Source organism: Mytilus californianus, unplaced genomic scaffold (genome assembly GCF_021869535.1).
Source record: "Mytilus californianus isolate M0D057914Y unplaced genomic scaffold, xbMytCali1.0.p SCAF_1, whole genome shotgun sequence".
NCBI classification, from domain to species: Eukaryota; Metazoa; Mollusca; class Bivalvia; order Mytilida; family Mytilidae; genus Mytilus; species Mytilus californianus.
Genome location: NW_026262581.1, coordinates 21,766,596 through 21,781,309, shown reverse-complemented (window position 1 = coordinate 21,781,309; position 14,714 = coordinate 21,766,596). Strand labels below are relative to the sequence as shown.

The 14,714-nt window shown below is 31.9% G+C and overlaps 1 protein-coding gene across 5 annotated transcripts in view; it reads left to right on the top strand.

Moving 5' to 3' along the window:
* The window catches only part of LOC127700691 (uncharacterized), a 34,798-nt gene extending 30,693 nt beyond the window's left edge, over positions 1-4,105 (top strand). For all 5 annotated transcript variants that reach the window (XM_052204298.1, XM_052204311.1, XM_052204305.1 and 2 more), the window contains one exon: positions 436-4,105. In XM_052204298.1, coding sequence (XP_052060258.1) covers positions 436-691 — 256 coding nt within the window. In that variant the 3' untranslated portion in view covers positions 692-4,105. The remainder of the gene's footprint in view (positions 1-435) is intronic.
* Positions 4,106-14,714: the final 10,609 nt, after the last annotated feature.

The following is a 14,714-nucleotide window of genomic DNA, read 5'->3' as shown; positions in this document are numbered from 1 at the left end:
TGAATATCAAACTTCATGTTTATTAATATAGTCACTCTTATTTAACAAAAAGTTAGAGCCAGTTTAGGGAGCTACAATTTGATTTTTATGGGGGGGGGGGGGGGGCTAGGTTGAAAAATTTTGTCTTGCATTTTTTTCTTAGTTGTAATCTCTGTCCTTTTTTTATTTTTTACTCTATTCAGTCCTGCCTTTTTTTTTATTAGTTTATCCTGACTTTTTTTACATAAATTGTCATCCTGCCTTTTTTTAAACTCAAAACTCCTGTCCTGCCTTTTTTTCAAATTTCATCCTAGCCCCCCCCCCCCCCCCCCCCCCCCCCCCCCCCATAAAAATCAAATGGTAGCTCCATTAGTTTAATAAGTGATATTTTTCTATTTCTTTACTTACATGTTTGATAGGTAGAATAGAAATGAATATTTGCTTCTCTAATTTCAGTGCAATACATAAAGAAAGGGCATTACTTCACAGAAAGGATATCATCCCTTTAACAGATACTGAGAGAGATAATCATTTGTTTAGAATACCTGATGATCCAAAACGATTTGGAGCACTGCCGGAACTGACGCTAGGACCTGAGAACCCTGCCCAGGAATCAAGAACATCAATTAATCAATCAGCTGTGGATCCAATGAACTCACAAACAAATATGATGACAAACAGTCAAGCACAATTAGAAACTGCTGTTCAGTAGTGATTTACCTCAGAGATTTCTCACAAGAGATATTTCATAACATGTCATGCTTGTGCTTTATATATCAATTGGAGATATTTTAATGAATTCAAATACTTGTAAAGGGGGATAATTTGTTTGAAATTGTCTTCTGCTGCAATTATCTTGTGCTGTATAAATTCTCTCCCTTTTCTTGCATGGGTACAGTGACTGTTTAACCATTCCTGTTTAATGTGCATAAAAGGGATGGATGCATTGCAGTATATTTATATGCAACATTGTGTATTCATATATTGCATTTGAGTGAAGTATAATAAAGTAAATATATGTAGAATCAGAAGTCCATCACTAGTAATGGAATAGTAATGGACAAGTAATTGTCTAGTTATTGACTAGTAATGGACAATTAATGGACTTCTGAGAGTAAGTCAGTTATCCATTTTTATCTTAAAAGATCAGATGAAACTTTAGAGTAGAAACAAGTTAGAAACAGGGTTCTGTAAATGATTTTTATTTGTGGCGTACTAATTTACATTGTTTACATTAATTTCTTTAACCGCAAAGTACTAATTTTCAACAAAGAAAATCACCAATAAAGTATTTATAATGTTTAATCTTTTATTTTAACTTTCAATCTTTTAATTCAAGATCCCACCAACCACTAAATTTCAGTAAATCACAGAATTGGATCAACAATTAATGTTGATTTTATTGTATTGAGTAGTTATATCTATTTTTTTATTATTCCTATTCTAAGGAAAAAATGTTTTTGGACTAAGTTTACCTGCAAAGGAAAACCAAACAGAAAGTACCTCCTGATACTAAGTCTAAAAAGTTTACTTATGGTGCTTATTTTTCATTATAAAAGTAGTGAGATGTGCATTCTAGAGAAGAGCTTACTTTCTGTGTATATATGCCAACTCTTCCCTTATTGGTTTCCTTTTCCACACAGCAAATGACTGTTCCAGAATTGATTGTGAAGGGGCGAAAGACCCTTTTATTCAAATTTAACGGGTGGTGATTATTTTAGAAAGTAAGCTTAAAGAGTTATAGGAAATAATCAATTAAGATTTTATGCATGGGAAGGTAAAATAAAAAGTGCCTTCTAATCCCAGTTTTAACAGCCCTAACCAATATTTGAAACCCTAATCAGTTTATGAATCTCTATATTATATTATTATTATTGTTATTAAATGTCATTATTATGATATAAGTAGGCTGGCTAATTTATACCATAACTCGTTTTATTTTACATGCAATTGACCTGACTGAAAGTGTTGCCAGAAAATTCTGTTTAAATGCATAAAGTATCTCAGAACTGGATTAAGTTTTAATTTTAAAATATATGAGAATTTAAGGGGCCTTCTTATAATAAAATTGATAATAAATGTAAATACTTATTACCAGGCAATAGTCTTTTTGTGGTCTTTAACTGCTGTGTATATTTGGAATTAACTGCTGCAGTACTCTGCTGAATTGTATATAGTATTTTAGATTTAGTTTTTACATTATTTATATATTTATTTTGTATAAAGGACATGAATTTAAAATTTGTCTTACCAAATCGGTGGTAAACTGCTGTCATAATAGATAATAATTGTATAGAATTAAATAGAGTTGTCAACTCTCCAAATGTTGGTGAGAGGTCCCCGATAAAACAAAGGAAATCCCCTGCTGAAGGCAAGTCTTAAAACTCTACAAACTGGCAATTGTTTCCCTCTTAATTGACTACAAATAGTCAAGTTGTCTGTTTTTGCTTAAGCAGTGTTCTGTAAAGCGGGAAACTTATGTGATGAGTTTATTTTTCCTTTACTTTGTGATTAAGGTCAATTCTTAAAGATATTCCCTGGATTATATTAAATTTTTGACAACAAAAACAACAAAATAAAACCTCACAAATCTGTTTAGCCATAGAAGTAGTGAAATTTGAACTCCGCCAAAAAAAGCATGTAACAGTATTTTTTACAAAATATACAGTGCCCAATCTACCTTACATAAATGACTGATTAATTGTTGTTCTAGCCTATTAATTCATAAAGGAAATGACTGAATGATTGTTATGATAATTTCAATCAAAAATATACAATTTCTTCTGCAGCTAATCTCCCAATAGCGAAAAATTCATCAGAGGGAAATTTTTTTTTTGGGGTTTTGGAAAGTTGACATCTATTATACTGTAGTATAGTATTAGTGCCTTGTACAGTTAGGACTAGATGTCAGTATTTGATATTTCAAAGGGAAATTTCTAATATTGATGTTAAGTAATTGTTTATAAGCAAAATGTGATATTTTTTATTTTTTTTTTTTAATTTTATGAATATATTATTCATGTGTGACTATTCCATTCAGTTATTTTGTTTTATAATTTTATTGATTAATTCCATTCATTCCAAGTTCAGGGCTCAGATTCAACAAAAAATATTTCTATTATGAATAATAGTAAATAATTTCTGTTTAGAAACTTTGAAATTAGGGAATAAACCATGGATGCAATCATCCATTTTGAAGTTTCAGTGATTCCCTTTTGTAGCTTAATATTTTGATTAAGCTCTGGCATGTTGCCAATTTTTGGAGTGATGCTTTATATGTTACTACCATAATTATATCAATGTAATTTTCTGTTTTAATCTTTTATTGTCATGCACAAATACCATCAAAATGTTTATTATATTTGTTTTAATAGTATTTTTATTTTTGTTCATATGAAATCATTATTTCACAAATGGTGCCTAGAACTCTATTTTCCAGTAGATAGTCAACTGTTATTTCTTATATGTTTGTCATTAATATTAGTCAATATCAAAGTTTACTCATGAAAATTTTCTGAAAGTTGTTATATTATAAAATTAACAGTAAAATTGTATTTTTGTAAAGAAAAGTTTATCTTAGAGGCATTGGATACCCTAAAAAATGACTATGTACTTTAACGTTATTTAAAGACCCGTTGAAAATTTGAAATTGAATTTTGACATGGTAACATCTTATTCTAATTTAGCTATGAAGAATCAAGTTTCATCCTAAAAAGCCACAATTTTATTTTAAAGAATGTGTTATTTTAATTCTATTTAAACTTACTTCTGGTGTCTATGAATTTAATCTTATTAAAAAAAACCAATTGAAGATATGTCTGGAAATCGTTGATGCAAATAAATGGGTGAACACCTAACTGATTTATGCTCTATTTTAAATTTTTTAAGTAGGAGTTTCAAAAACCATCATCTTTTTTTTAAGTGTCTCTACTCTTTTTTCAAGAGAATCCTATTGTAACAAGTTTAAATGGAATCTAATTTAAATGCAAGCATCAGTTATATAACCATGCAGACATGACATAGTTAATTAATTATTGTTAATTTTACACTTATGTATTCTGTTTTCTGTGATAAAACACTTGTTATTTTTGTGATTCAGTATTGAATACAGTTTTGTCATAACTGATATTTTTGTTTTTATTTATTTGTCTTTTTCATTCCTTTTTTCTTTGTATTCTATTTAGAGTTGGGAGGACTGAGTGTCAATGGTCATCTAGCCTTTATTCTAGCTTGTCAGATAGAAGTTAGAGACTGTCTATAATCAATTAAACAACAATTGCAAGATGCAATTTATCTATTAGGATATGTCCTAGTTTGAAATTTACTTGCAAAATGTAAAAAAATTACCTAGTTGAATTCTGCTTTCCTCCAGACCAGTTCACTTCAAAATATAAACAGAATAGAAATAATTGTAAATTTGTCAAACTAGATTGATTGATTGATTTTTGGTGTTAAACAACGCTATCTGCATTGTTGGTAATATCTTATGGCTGCCGCCAGTTTTTATTAGTGGAGCAAGCCTGATTCCCTGAGAGAAACCAAACTGACAATCCTAGTGTATTAAGATTGGAGTCGAATGTACCTTGCCACAAGCAGGGTCAGAACTCACATCCTCAGTGTTGATAGGCTAGAGACCACCAAAAAATTAACGACTTAGGCTACTTAGCTACACTGGTCAAACTAAAATCTTTTCTTATATGAACATAATCTTTCAATCAGTTTAATTGAAGTCTGGAGCTGGCATGTCAGTTAACTGCTAGTAGTCTGTTGTTATTTATGTATTATTGTCATTTTGTTTATTTTCTTTGGTTACATCTTCTGACATCAGACTCGGACTTCTCTTGAACTGAATTTTAATGTGCGTATTGTTATGCGTTTACTTTTCTACATTGGCTAGAGGTATAGGGGGAGGGTTGAGATCTCATAAACATGTTTAACCCCGCCGCATTTTTGCGCCTGTCCCAAGTCAGGAGCCTCTAGCCTTTGTCAGTCTTGTATTATTTTTAATTTTAGTTTCTTGTGTACAATTTGGAGTTTAGTATGGCGTTCATTATCACTGAACTAGTATATATATTTGTTTAGGGGCCAGCTGAAGGACGCCTCCGGGTGCGGGAATTTCTCGCTGCATTGAAGACCTGTTGGTGACCTTCTGCTGTTGTCTGTTCTATGGTCGGGTTGTTGTCTCTTTGACACATTCCCCATTTCCATTCTCAATTTTATTATCATATTGACAAAGGTAGAAAACCATACAAATAAATTACTGTAACTATAAAGTAAGATTGATTGACTGATTGGTGTTTAACGCACATTCAACACTATCGTGCTATTTCGTGGCGGTCAGAGAACCACTGACCTTCGGTAGAAAAACTGACAATCCTAGTCAATTAAGATTGGAGTTGAGTGCACCTGCCACTCGTGGGATTTGAACTCACAACATCCAGGCTAGTGATACAGTAGTTTAGACTACTTGGCCACCGAGGCCTCCTATAAAATAAAAAGATATGGTTTTGAATGTCAATGAGACCACTATCCACCAGACACCAAATGATGTGGATGTAAGCCACAATAGGTAACCATATGACCTTCAACAATAAGCAAAACCTTATCCGTATAGTAAGCTATAAAAGGTCCAAACATAACAAAATGTTCAAAAACTGAAACATTGAAACCAATGGCCTAATCTATGTTTAAAACAATAAACAAAGAACAAATATGATAGAAAGCAACAAACAACAACCACTGACTTACAGGCCCATGACTTGGGACAGGCACATACAGAATGTAGCGGGATTAAACATGATAAAATTATATTTAGCTAGAAAGGACAAGATCGTCAAAAAGGAGTCATTCAGGAAGTTGGCATACAAATGAATACATGCATGAAATATACGTAGAATTAAAACAAACAAGCTTTTCACAAATGAACCTTAAAAAAGTTCAATAAATTTGAGCCAGAAATTTTATATAAATTGTGCTACAAAAACAAAAACAATCTAAATATAAAGTAAGTATTACAAAACATCATCTTATTCCTTGCTGAGCAATTAAAAAGAGAAAGCTTAGCTGTTTTATAACCTCTAAGGTCAAGTAGGAAATAGAGGAAGATAAAGAATAAAACAGAATACAGAATAGTCTTCGGTTTTCCTCTAATAATAATTCTTTTTGGTATTTTTATTCGTGTTTGGTGAATTTTCAATGAATTATACCTCATATCTCCTTTAATTTATCATTTTTGTCTCGCCTGCGACAAAAGTCATGGAAGGGGAGAAATAGGTGTTGCTTTTCCGGTGGCGGCCTTTACAATTTAGTTTTCTGTTTAAGTCAGTTTGATGGAACTATTTGTGATAGATCAATGTTATTTTCTGTAAAGTTGCCCTATTATCAGTACCTATCCGTTTGAGGAGTATTACCACCATTGTGAAACCCTATTAAACTGACTCTATAAAAGAGTAAAATCCATTTTATTCCTTTTTTAAAGCTTTTTCAATGTTTACCATAAATGAATGCAGATTTCATTTAGAAACACACAATTTTTACAATATTCCATGCTTTTATTCTTATAATTGATTAAATTTACATTTAATTTTGAGGAAAATTAAAAAAATATCTGAAAGTTTTACAGAATTTGTAGTTAAGATATACATGTACGTGACAACTTGTTATTTGGGAAAATTCCCGAAATCATTTTCAACATTATTGAAAACATTTGGTAGCAAAGCTATGTGACAAACAGATCTTAACATATTTTGTGAAGTCCCGAAAAAATAATCTATATGCAAAAAGTATAACACAGATGGCTTCAAACATTTTGGGAATTATCCCGAAACCCAACTAATATATGCTAGAACTCGTGACAATGATTTCTTTTCACTTTTCGGGAAAAATCCTGAAAACTAAATCTATAAGATAGCACTTGTTGCATAGATTTCTTTACTTAAATCTACAAGCAAAAACTTATTTTACAGATCTCTTTAGAAAAATCGGGAAAAATTCCGAAACAAAATCTATATGCAAGATTCTTAAACACAGAATTCTGATACATTTGGAAAGTTTGTTTTGAAATTTGTTTCCAACATATGTAGAAATTTGATGATTAATCCCAAAAAATGTGTCTTAACTGAAAACAATAGGTAAAATAATGGGTTTTTTTTTATTACCTGAACATTCATTATAGTACTTGAACTTGTAAACTATGTAATACAATCAAAGTCTATGAACCTTAACAAATAACCTTCATGGAAATGAGAAATGCCAATGCTATTATAACTACATACCAATTACCATTGACTTAGCACAAGTGTTTCCCATAAAACTAACCTAAACACAATCTTTTACAGTGGCGGATCCAGAACTTTTCATAAGAGGGGGCCCGCTGACTGACCTAAGGGGGGCATGCTCCAGTCATGCTTCAGTGATTCCCTATATCATCGACCAAATTTTTCCCACAAAAGGGGGGGGGGGGGGCTGGACCCCCAGGCCCCCCTGGATCTGCCTATGTTTTAACATGTAAACTATGCAAAAGTTTTAAAGTCAATGAACCATAATGAAGGGGAGAGGCCATTTATTTTCCATAGAAATGAGATCTGCAAATGCTAATACTACTGCATACCAAATATTATGTCTTACCAATAGCGGTTCAATCTTGAACTGACCTAATCATAAACTTTAACATGTAAACTATGCAAAAATTATTAGACCATGATTGAGGGCGCAGAGACAAATAATCTCCAGGCACATGAGATGTGCAAATTATTATTCAACTGCCTATCAAATATCCTTGATGTACTATTTGTGGTTCTCCTTAAACTGACCTAATCACAAACCTTACAGTGTAAACTGAGGAAATTTCAAAGTCAATATACCATAACTGAGGGATAAGTACTAAATTATCTCTATGGAAATGAGATGTTCCAGTGCTAATACAACTGCATACCAAATATCTTCGACCTACCATTAGTGGTTCCCTTAAACTGACCTAATCACAAACTAATCGGAGGGGTCCTGATCCCGAAATCCCGGGCTTAAAAACTTGAAATCCCGAGGTACCGAATTTAAAGAAATTTAAATCCCGACATCCCGAAATTCGAAAAAAGAATTCCCGGATCCCGAAAGGATCAATCCCGAAATCCCGAGCTTAAAAAGATCTAAAAACACCCGATCCCGGAGTCCCGATAAAGGTCCGACCCCCTCAATATATTATCAACACACTATACAACGTACATGAGTACAAATCCCAGTAGACATGTGAATAAATTTTGATAACATGTACACTATTTGTTATATTCAGTTGGAATTATTACATATGTTACTGTTACATAAATTGATCTGTTTCTTTACTAAAGACTAGTTTTCCTCTTCCTTTCACTCAAGCCTATAAAGGGAAGTAAAATGAAATGTAATAATAAAAGTTAACAAAAACATTTTATTCAACTGTATATAAATATTGATGGCAAAATCAACATTTGATTGGTTGAGACTATCCAACTTGACATTGAACAAAACTTCGTTCCCCCCTCTGAACATTTTGAACTACCTCGTGTGACTTTACACACAATCCACATGATGATGTACATAACGTTTCAGACGTTTTCAAAATAACGATAGTATAGTCATTATAGTTTTCAAAATTATTTCAATGTATAGTGTCCATGTCAACAACAACAATACAAGTGCTTTTCCTGAACTGAATTCGAATGTTCCTACATTCTTCTAAATAACTTTTTTATTTTGCAGGCAGCTATGGATGTTTTTTTGGATGAAAAAAAAATATTGTTGTCATGCAGATGACAAAAAAAAATAAATTCTGAACCCAGATTTTCCCATACCTTATAGTGTTAAATTTAGAAAAAAATAATTTGATCGAAAAACTAAAAAAAAAAATTCTGACTCGGACAAAACAGCATATCCCCACCCCTCCCCTAGACCTTTGATAGTCTCTGTTTATTTATTCACAGCTTTTAAATTGACAATTGAGATCTTTTATTATTATTCTACAATCACTTGTTAATCATTTCAAGACTGTTGACCAATAAAAATATGCTCAAACATTGGATCTGATTTTTATAGTGTGTTCTTATGTTGTGCTGTAACACCACTGTACAAGGTTGGTTAGGGGGATGGCTCACAAACATGTTTAACCCTGCCACATTCTGTATGTACCTTCCCAAGTCAGGAGCCAGTAGTTCAGTGGTTGTCGTTAGTTCAGGTCTGTCAAATTTGTTTTTCATAGATTGTTTTGAAATAAATTAGGCCATTAGTTTTCTCAATTGAATTGTTTCATATTTTTCTTATCGGGGCCTTTTATAACCTACTTAACGGTATGGGTTTTTCTCATTGTTGAAGGCTGTACAGTTACATACAATTGCTTACGTCCATGCACTTTATTAAAACTTTGATGGATAGTTGTCTCATGGCAATAAACACATCTCCTTTTTTTATATTGAGTATCGGGATAAGTCAAAACGACATCTATGCTGTATAGTTTTTTTGTGTTGTTGAGTTGCATTACATCTGTGATAAACAGGTATAGATTCTCAAGACAATATGTTTTATCTATGTGAACATCATGGATCATTTATTCCTTTCAAAATTTTATAAATATGAATAAAAAAAATGCATACATATAAAGCAACAGGACTCTTATTAAGACTAAATATGACAGCTGCCTTACTCTGCTTTCTTTCGTCTTGAACCATTTGTTCTAGTTCATCTGGTATCTCCTGATTGTTGACATTGATTTTGGTTCTTCATTTCTTTTATGTTTAGGCAGTTTTGGAAAAATCTAATTAGCTTTATGAAGAGAAAGCACCACACCATAGTTCAAGTGTACCCATGATTTGTCCTGAGTTTTCCTTTGATAAATGTTGACTGCATCTTTTGGTGTCTCTCTAAAACAATAATGCAAAGTCTGTGTACTAATCATAGGAAAAACTTGAATCTTTCCTTGTCCAACTACATCAAGTAAATTTTTAATCGTGAAATTAAATTGCCGCGAATTGGGATAGAAAGGGTTTAAAGCGTAATAAAGTATCCGCGAAAATGAGTTGGTTCACAGTAACCAGTAACATATAGTGTATTAGAATTTTACTTCTGAAACATTTGGACTAATCCTGACCAGTGCTTGCACAGTTTCAGCATCCTTTGTTCTTAATTTTTCTGATATTTTGCTGAAAGCAGGATGTATATCTTCATGTGTGTGGACAACAAACAAGAAAGACCAGACAACCTGAAAAAAATTATCTGTTGAGTTTTTCGACTAGAACGTATCATTTCTTTATTATTAAAGAGGAAGAACCTCGTTAGAACTTTAAATGGAAGCAGTATAATTATTTGTAGTACACTAAATATTTAATAGATAAAAGATGAATGTGTCCATGGGACACAGATGCCCCCGCTTGTAATTCATATATGGCAACTTTATCAATTTTTTATTCATAAAGTGATAAACACGAGAACGGTGAAAGTGACGCCACCCAAGCTTGATCTGTGTTTGGTGGTAATAAGCATTGTGTATAAGTTCCTAGCATTCAAACTATAGGAGGAGTTATCCAGAAACGCTGTCCACCTCTGATGCAAGTATATACTCCAAAAATGACAAAGTTCAACTATCTCACAAAAGAGCAAATATCAATAAAAATCAAAACCCTGACCACATGCACACCTGCTTCAATGTATGTATAAACAGCCAGCAAAGCCTAAAAACTTCCTAGCATTCAAACTGTAGGAGGAGCTATCTGGAATAGCTATATACCCATAATGGGACGGACGGACGGACGAACAGAAGGACAGATGGACAGGGGTAAAACAATATGCCACCGAGACCAAATGATGTAGAGCTTGGATCTATGATGTCTTAATAATGTAGTTGTGATGTCACAGAAAATGTCTTTCTATAGGTTTTCATGAATAATAAATAGAAGAAATTCTAAAATAGTTTTGGGACCTGCACTTATATAGAGCAAATGCAAAATTGTACCACCAAAAAAAATATACTAGTACCATGTAATGTTTTTCTTTATGAACAATACCTAATATGTAAATGATTTTGTAGTACTGACATGTGCTCTATTTTTCTTATTAAGAAATATGTTGCAAAAATATGCAAATTTGTAATTATTTGTAGAAAAATAGGAATTTTGCTATCTTTCAATCATAAAATTTCATAATATTTTAAAGATTTTACAATTGAAATATTCACAACTGTGAAAAAATAATGCTAAAGTGGTGCTCTTTAGGGGACCAGATGCCCTCTTCAAGTAAGGAAAGAGTTTTAAAATTATCCCCCCCCCCCCTTAATCATCAACTATTCACTGGATGTCTTCACAGCTAATAATTGTTGACATGCGTGTCGAGTGAGAACTTCTCCATGTTCATTACTTTAGAAATATTTATCTAATTTAGCTCTTTGGTCGGGTTGTTGTCTCTTTGACATATTCTCAATTTTATGTGTACTTGTTAATAACTTGAATTCGGCATGTTTGGTTAAATTTACTTTACAGCTTGCATTGAGTGTCAAAAATATTACTGCACTTGCATAGGTCAATACATGTTATATATGTAACCGGAGAGCATGATTCTACTTGCAAAATCGCATGTCTCCACCGGGACTCGAACCCGGGACCTCTGTGTTACAAGGCAGCGCGTTAACCGACTGAGCTAAAGAAGTACTTCCTTAGCTCAACCGCTTACGGCTGACTAAGTATCTATTTAATTTCTAAGGGAAGCAATCCCGTCACATATATATATCAGTTTGTATAAAGAGTTATACTCTTTAAAAAATACTTTTCAGATAAAATGATAAATTGTTTTGTTTAAGAATATTATTTCAATTATATCAATTGTTTCATGTGTCTATGCACTTTTGAAAATTATCTGTTGAAAATTATTCTAGATAACTTGACCTTTTTAAATGCCTTTAAACAAATACTTTAGAATCTGTTTTCAAACTATCATCAGCCATTTCTCATTGTCAGATAACAGTTCATGCTATATATCTTTCAACATTATTTATTACATTATTTGTTGCCACTTTTCCATATTTAGAAGGGTCAATGCTTAACCCTAATTTAGTGTTTTTATTGCCTTTTAGTAAATAGTGACTGTGCTGTGGATAAAAATGGCGATTACGGATTTTCATATCTATCATTTATATCCACAAATTATAATGATGTTTCCCATCCTGGGAGATTAAAACCCATGAAATTGAATGTTTTCACACATATTAAGTGACTAATAAAAAGTAAAACAACAAAAATACCGAAATCCAAGGAAAACTCAAAACGGAAAGTGGCTTAACAATTGACAAAATCAAAAGCTCAAACACATCAGACGAATGGAAAACAACTGCCATATTCTTGACTTGGTAAAGGCATTACCTTATGTAGAAAATGGTGGATTAAACCTGTTTTAAAGCTAGCTAAACCTCTCACTTGTATGACAGTCGCATAAAATTCCATTATATTGAATTGACAACGATGTGTAAACAAAACAAACAGACATAATGGGTAAAATGTCAAAAATAGGGGTACAGCAGTCAACATTGTGTTATAATCTCAATCACTATAAAAAACAAACAAATATGTCAACAACAAAAAAAACAAAATAGTAATTTGGAATGTAAGCATGTAATAATGTTTTTCACAGTAGGCAGTTTAATCAAACTTCAGATAGACAAGACATAATAAATCTATTATACTATAAACACAGCATGCACAGGACATGTGATCCTATCATAATGATGAACTGAGTCTATATTGTCCCTTTAACAAATAATGCAAAGTTAAAATTTTGTTATTCAGATGCTGTGATTTTTTTTTAATTTTAAACATTCTTAGTTAGTTGAAGAAATAAATATAACTTATAAATACTTAATCATCTGTAGAATTTTTTTACTAATGAAAAAAAGAAATAGCTTGAATTGTTAATATATAAAGATCAATGTAGTACATGCATCTATATATTGGGGCTCCAGTAGGGGGTACAACCTTAGGCCACAAGGCTTGTGACCTAATGAAGGCTGTGTTTAAAAATTGCTTCAGGTCACTCAGCAAATAGAACAGTTTTGAACATTTTAAAAGGTTGCATGTACATGTAAATATTAATGAGTTACAAGGTGCCCTGCTAACAATGTATTACGATTTTTTTAAAGCGCTATAATATCACAACAGCAGATATACAGAATAATAGTTACAAGCCATTTTTACATTTACATTCAAAACAAATACATGTTGTATTTATTGTTTCATTGCATTTAGAAGAAGATGGGGATTTTGTGGCAAATTAAGCAAAGATGTTTGAAAAACAACTACAAACTTTTATTACAGATTTTCGTTTAAATTTTTAAATATAGATTATTCACAAATATATGTCCATGCCAGTGTTTAACGTTTACAAAAAGTCCTAACATGGGGGATTTTAAGCACAAGAGGACACTATGCTCCTCTTATATTGTCATAAGTGTTTTTAATCTACTACTTTATTGTTTGAATGAGTATGTATTTGCTTAAATAAGCTTCCTTCTCATTTGAATGCCTGTTTTAAGGTGTTCAGTTTATATAATAAAGAATTTCAAAATTCAGGTCAACACCTCTCATTGGGGATATCCCCCAAAAATACTAAACTCCAAGGAAAATTCAAAACGGAAAGTCCCTTAACAATTGACAAAATCAAAAGCTTTAATACATCAAACGAATGGAAAAAAAAACCTGTCATATTCCGGACTTGGTACAGGCATTTACTTATGTAGAAAATGGTGTATTAAACCTCAGGTTTTAAAGCTAGCTAAACCTCTCACTTGTATGACAGTCGTATAAAATTCCATTATATTGACAACAATGTGTGAACAAAACAAACAGACATAATAGGTAAAATGTCAAAAATAGGGGTACAGCAGTCAATATTGTGTTATAATCTCAATAACTATAAAAACAAACAAATATGTCAACAAAGAAAAAACAAAATAGTAATTGGATATGTAAACATGTAATAATGTTTTTCACAATAGGCAGTTTGACCAAACTTCAGATACACAAGACATAATAAATCTATTATATGTTGTCTATATAATGACTTAAGATTTGACCTTTACTCAGAATGTTCACAAAATATTAATAGTTTCGAAAATTTGAATGATGATTTAAAATTTATACAAATCATGAATTGCTCCGAGATTCAGCCATTTTTATGTAAAAGTATTTCTCTAATTCTTCGTCAATTTATCCCTTTCTGCACCCATTGTATAAAAAAAATTTAATCAACGTGTGGTTCGTTTGATCTCAGTTCTTCATTGGTTAAAATCCGATTATGACGTCGAATTTACTTGCTTTCCTCTGAATTTCCTATTGTGACGGCATGAAAAAAGGCGACCATGCCTCATGACGTCACATAGAAAGAACACATCTTTTTACAGATCATTCGAAAAGACGGAATAAGTTTGCCTGCATATTGTTTGAAAATCATTAGAGAAACAGATTCCACCACCAAATCTCGTGTAATACGATATTTATCCACTCTCGACAGTTAAATTTTAAATATTTAAAACGCTCGGCGAGCCTCGCGTTTTAAATTTGAAAATTTAACTGTCTCGAGTGGATAAATATCGTATCACACTCGATGCAGTGGTAGAATCTATATTTATAAGTTTTTCATGCGACGTAAATTGTTTACATAAATTTTTAACCGTTTTTATGCGACGTTAATATTGTTTACTTAAATATTTAACCGTGAATAATCATTTA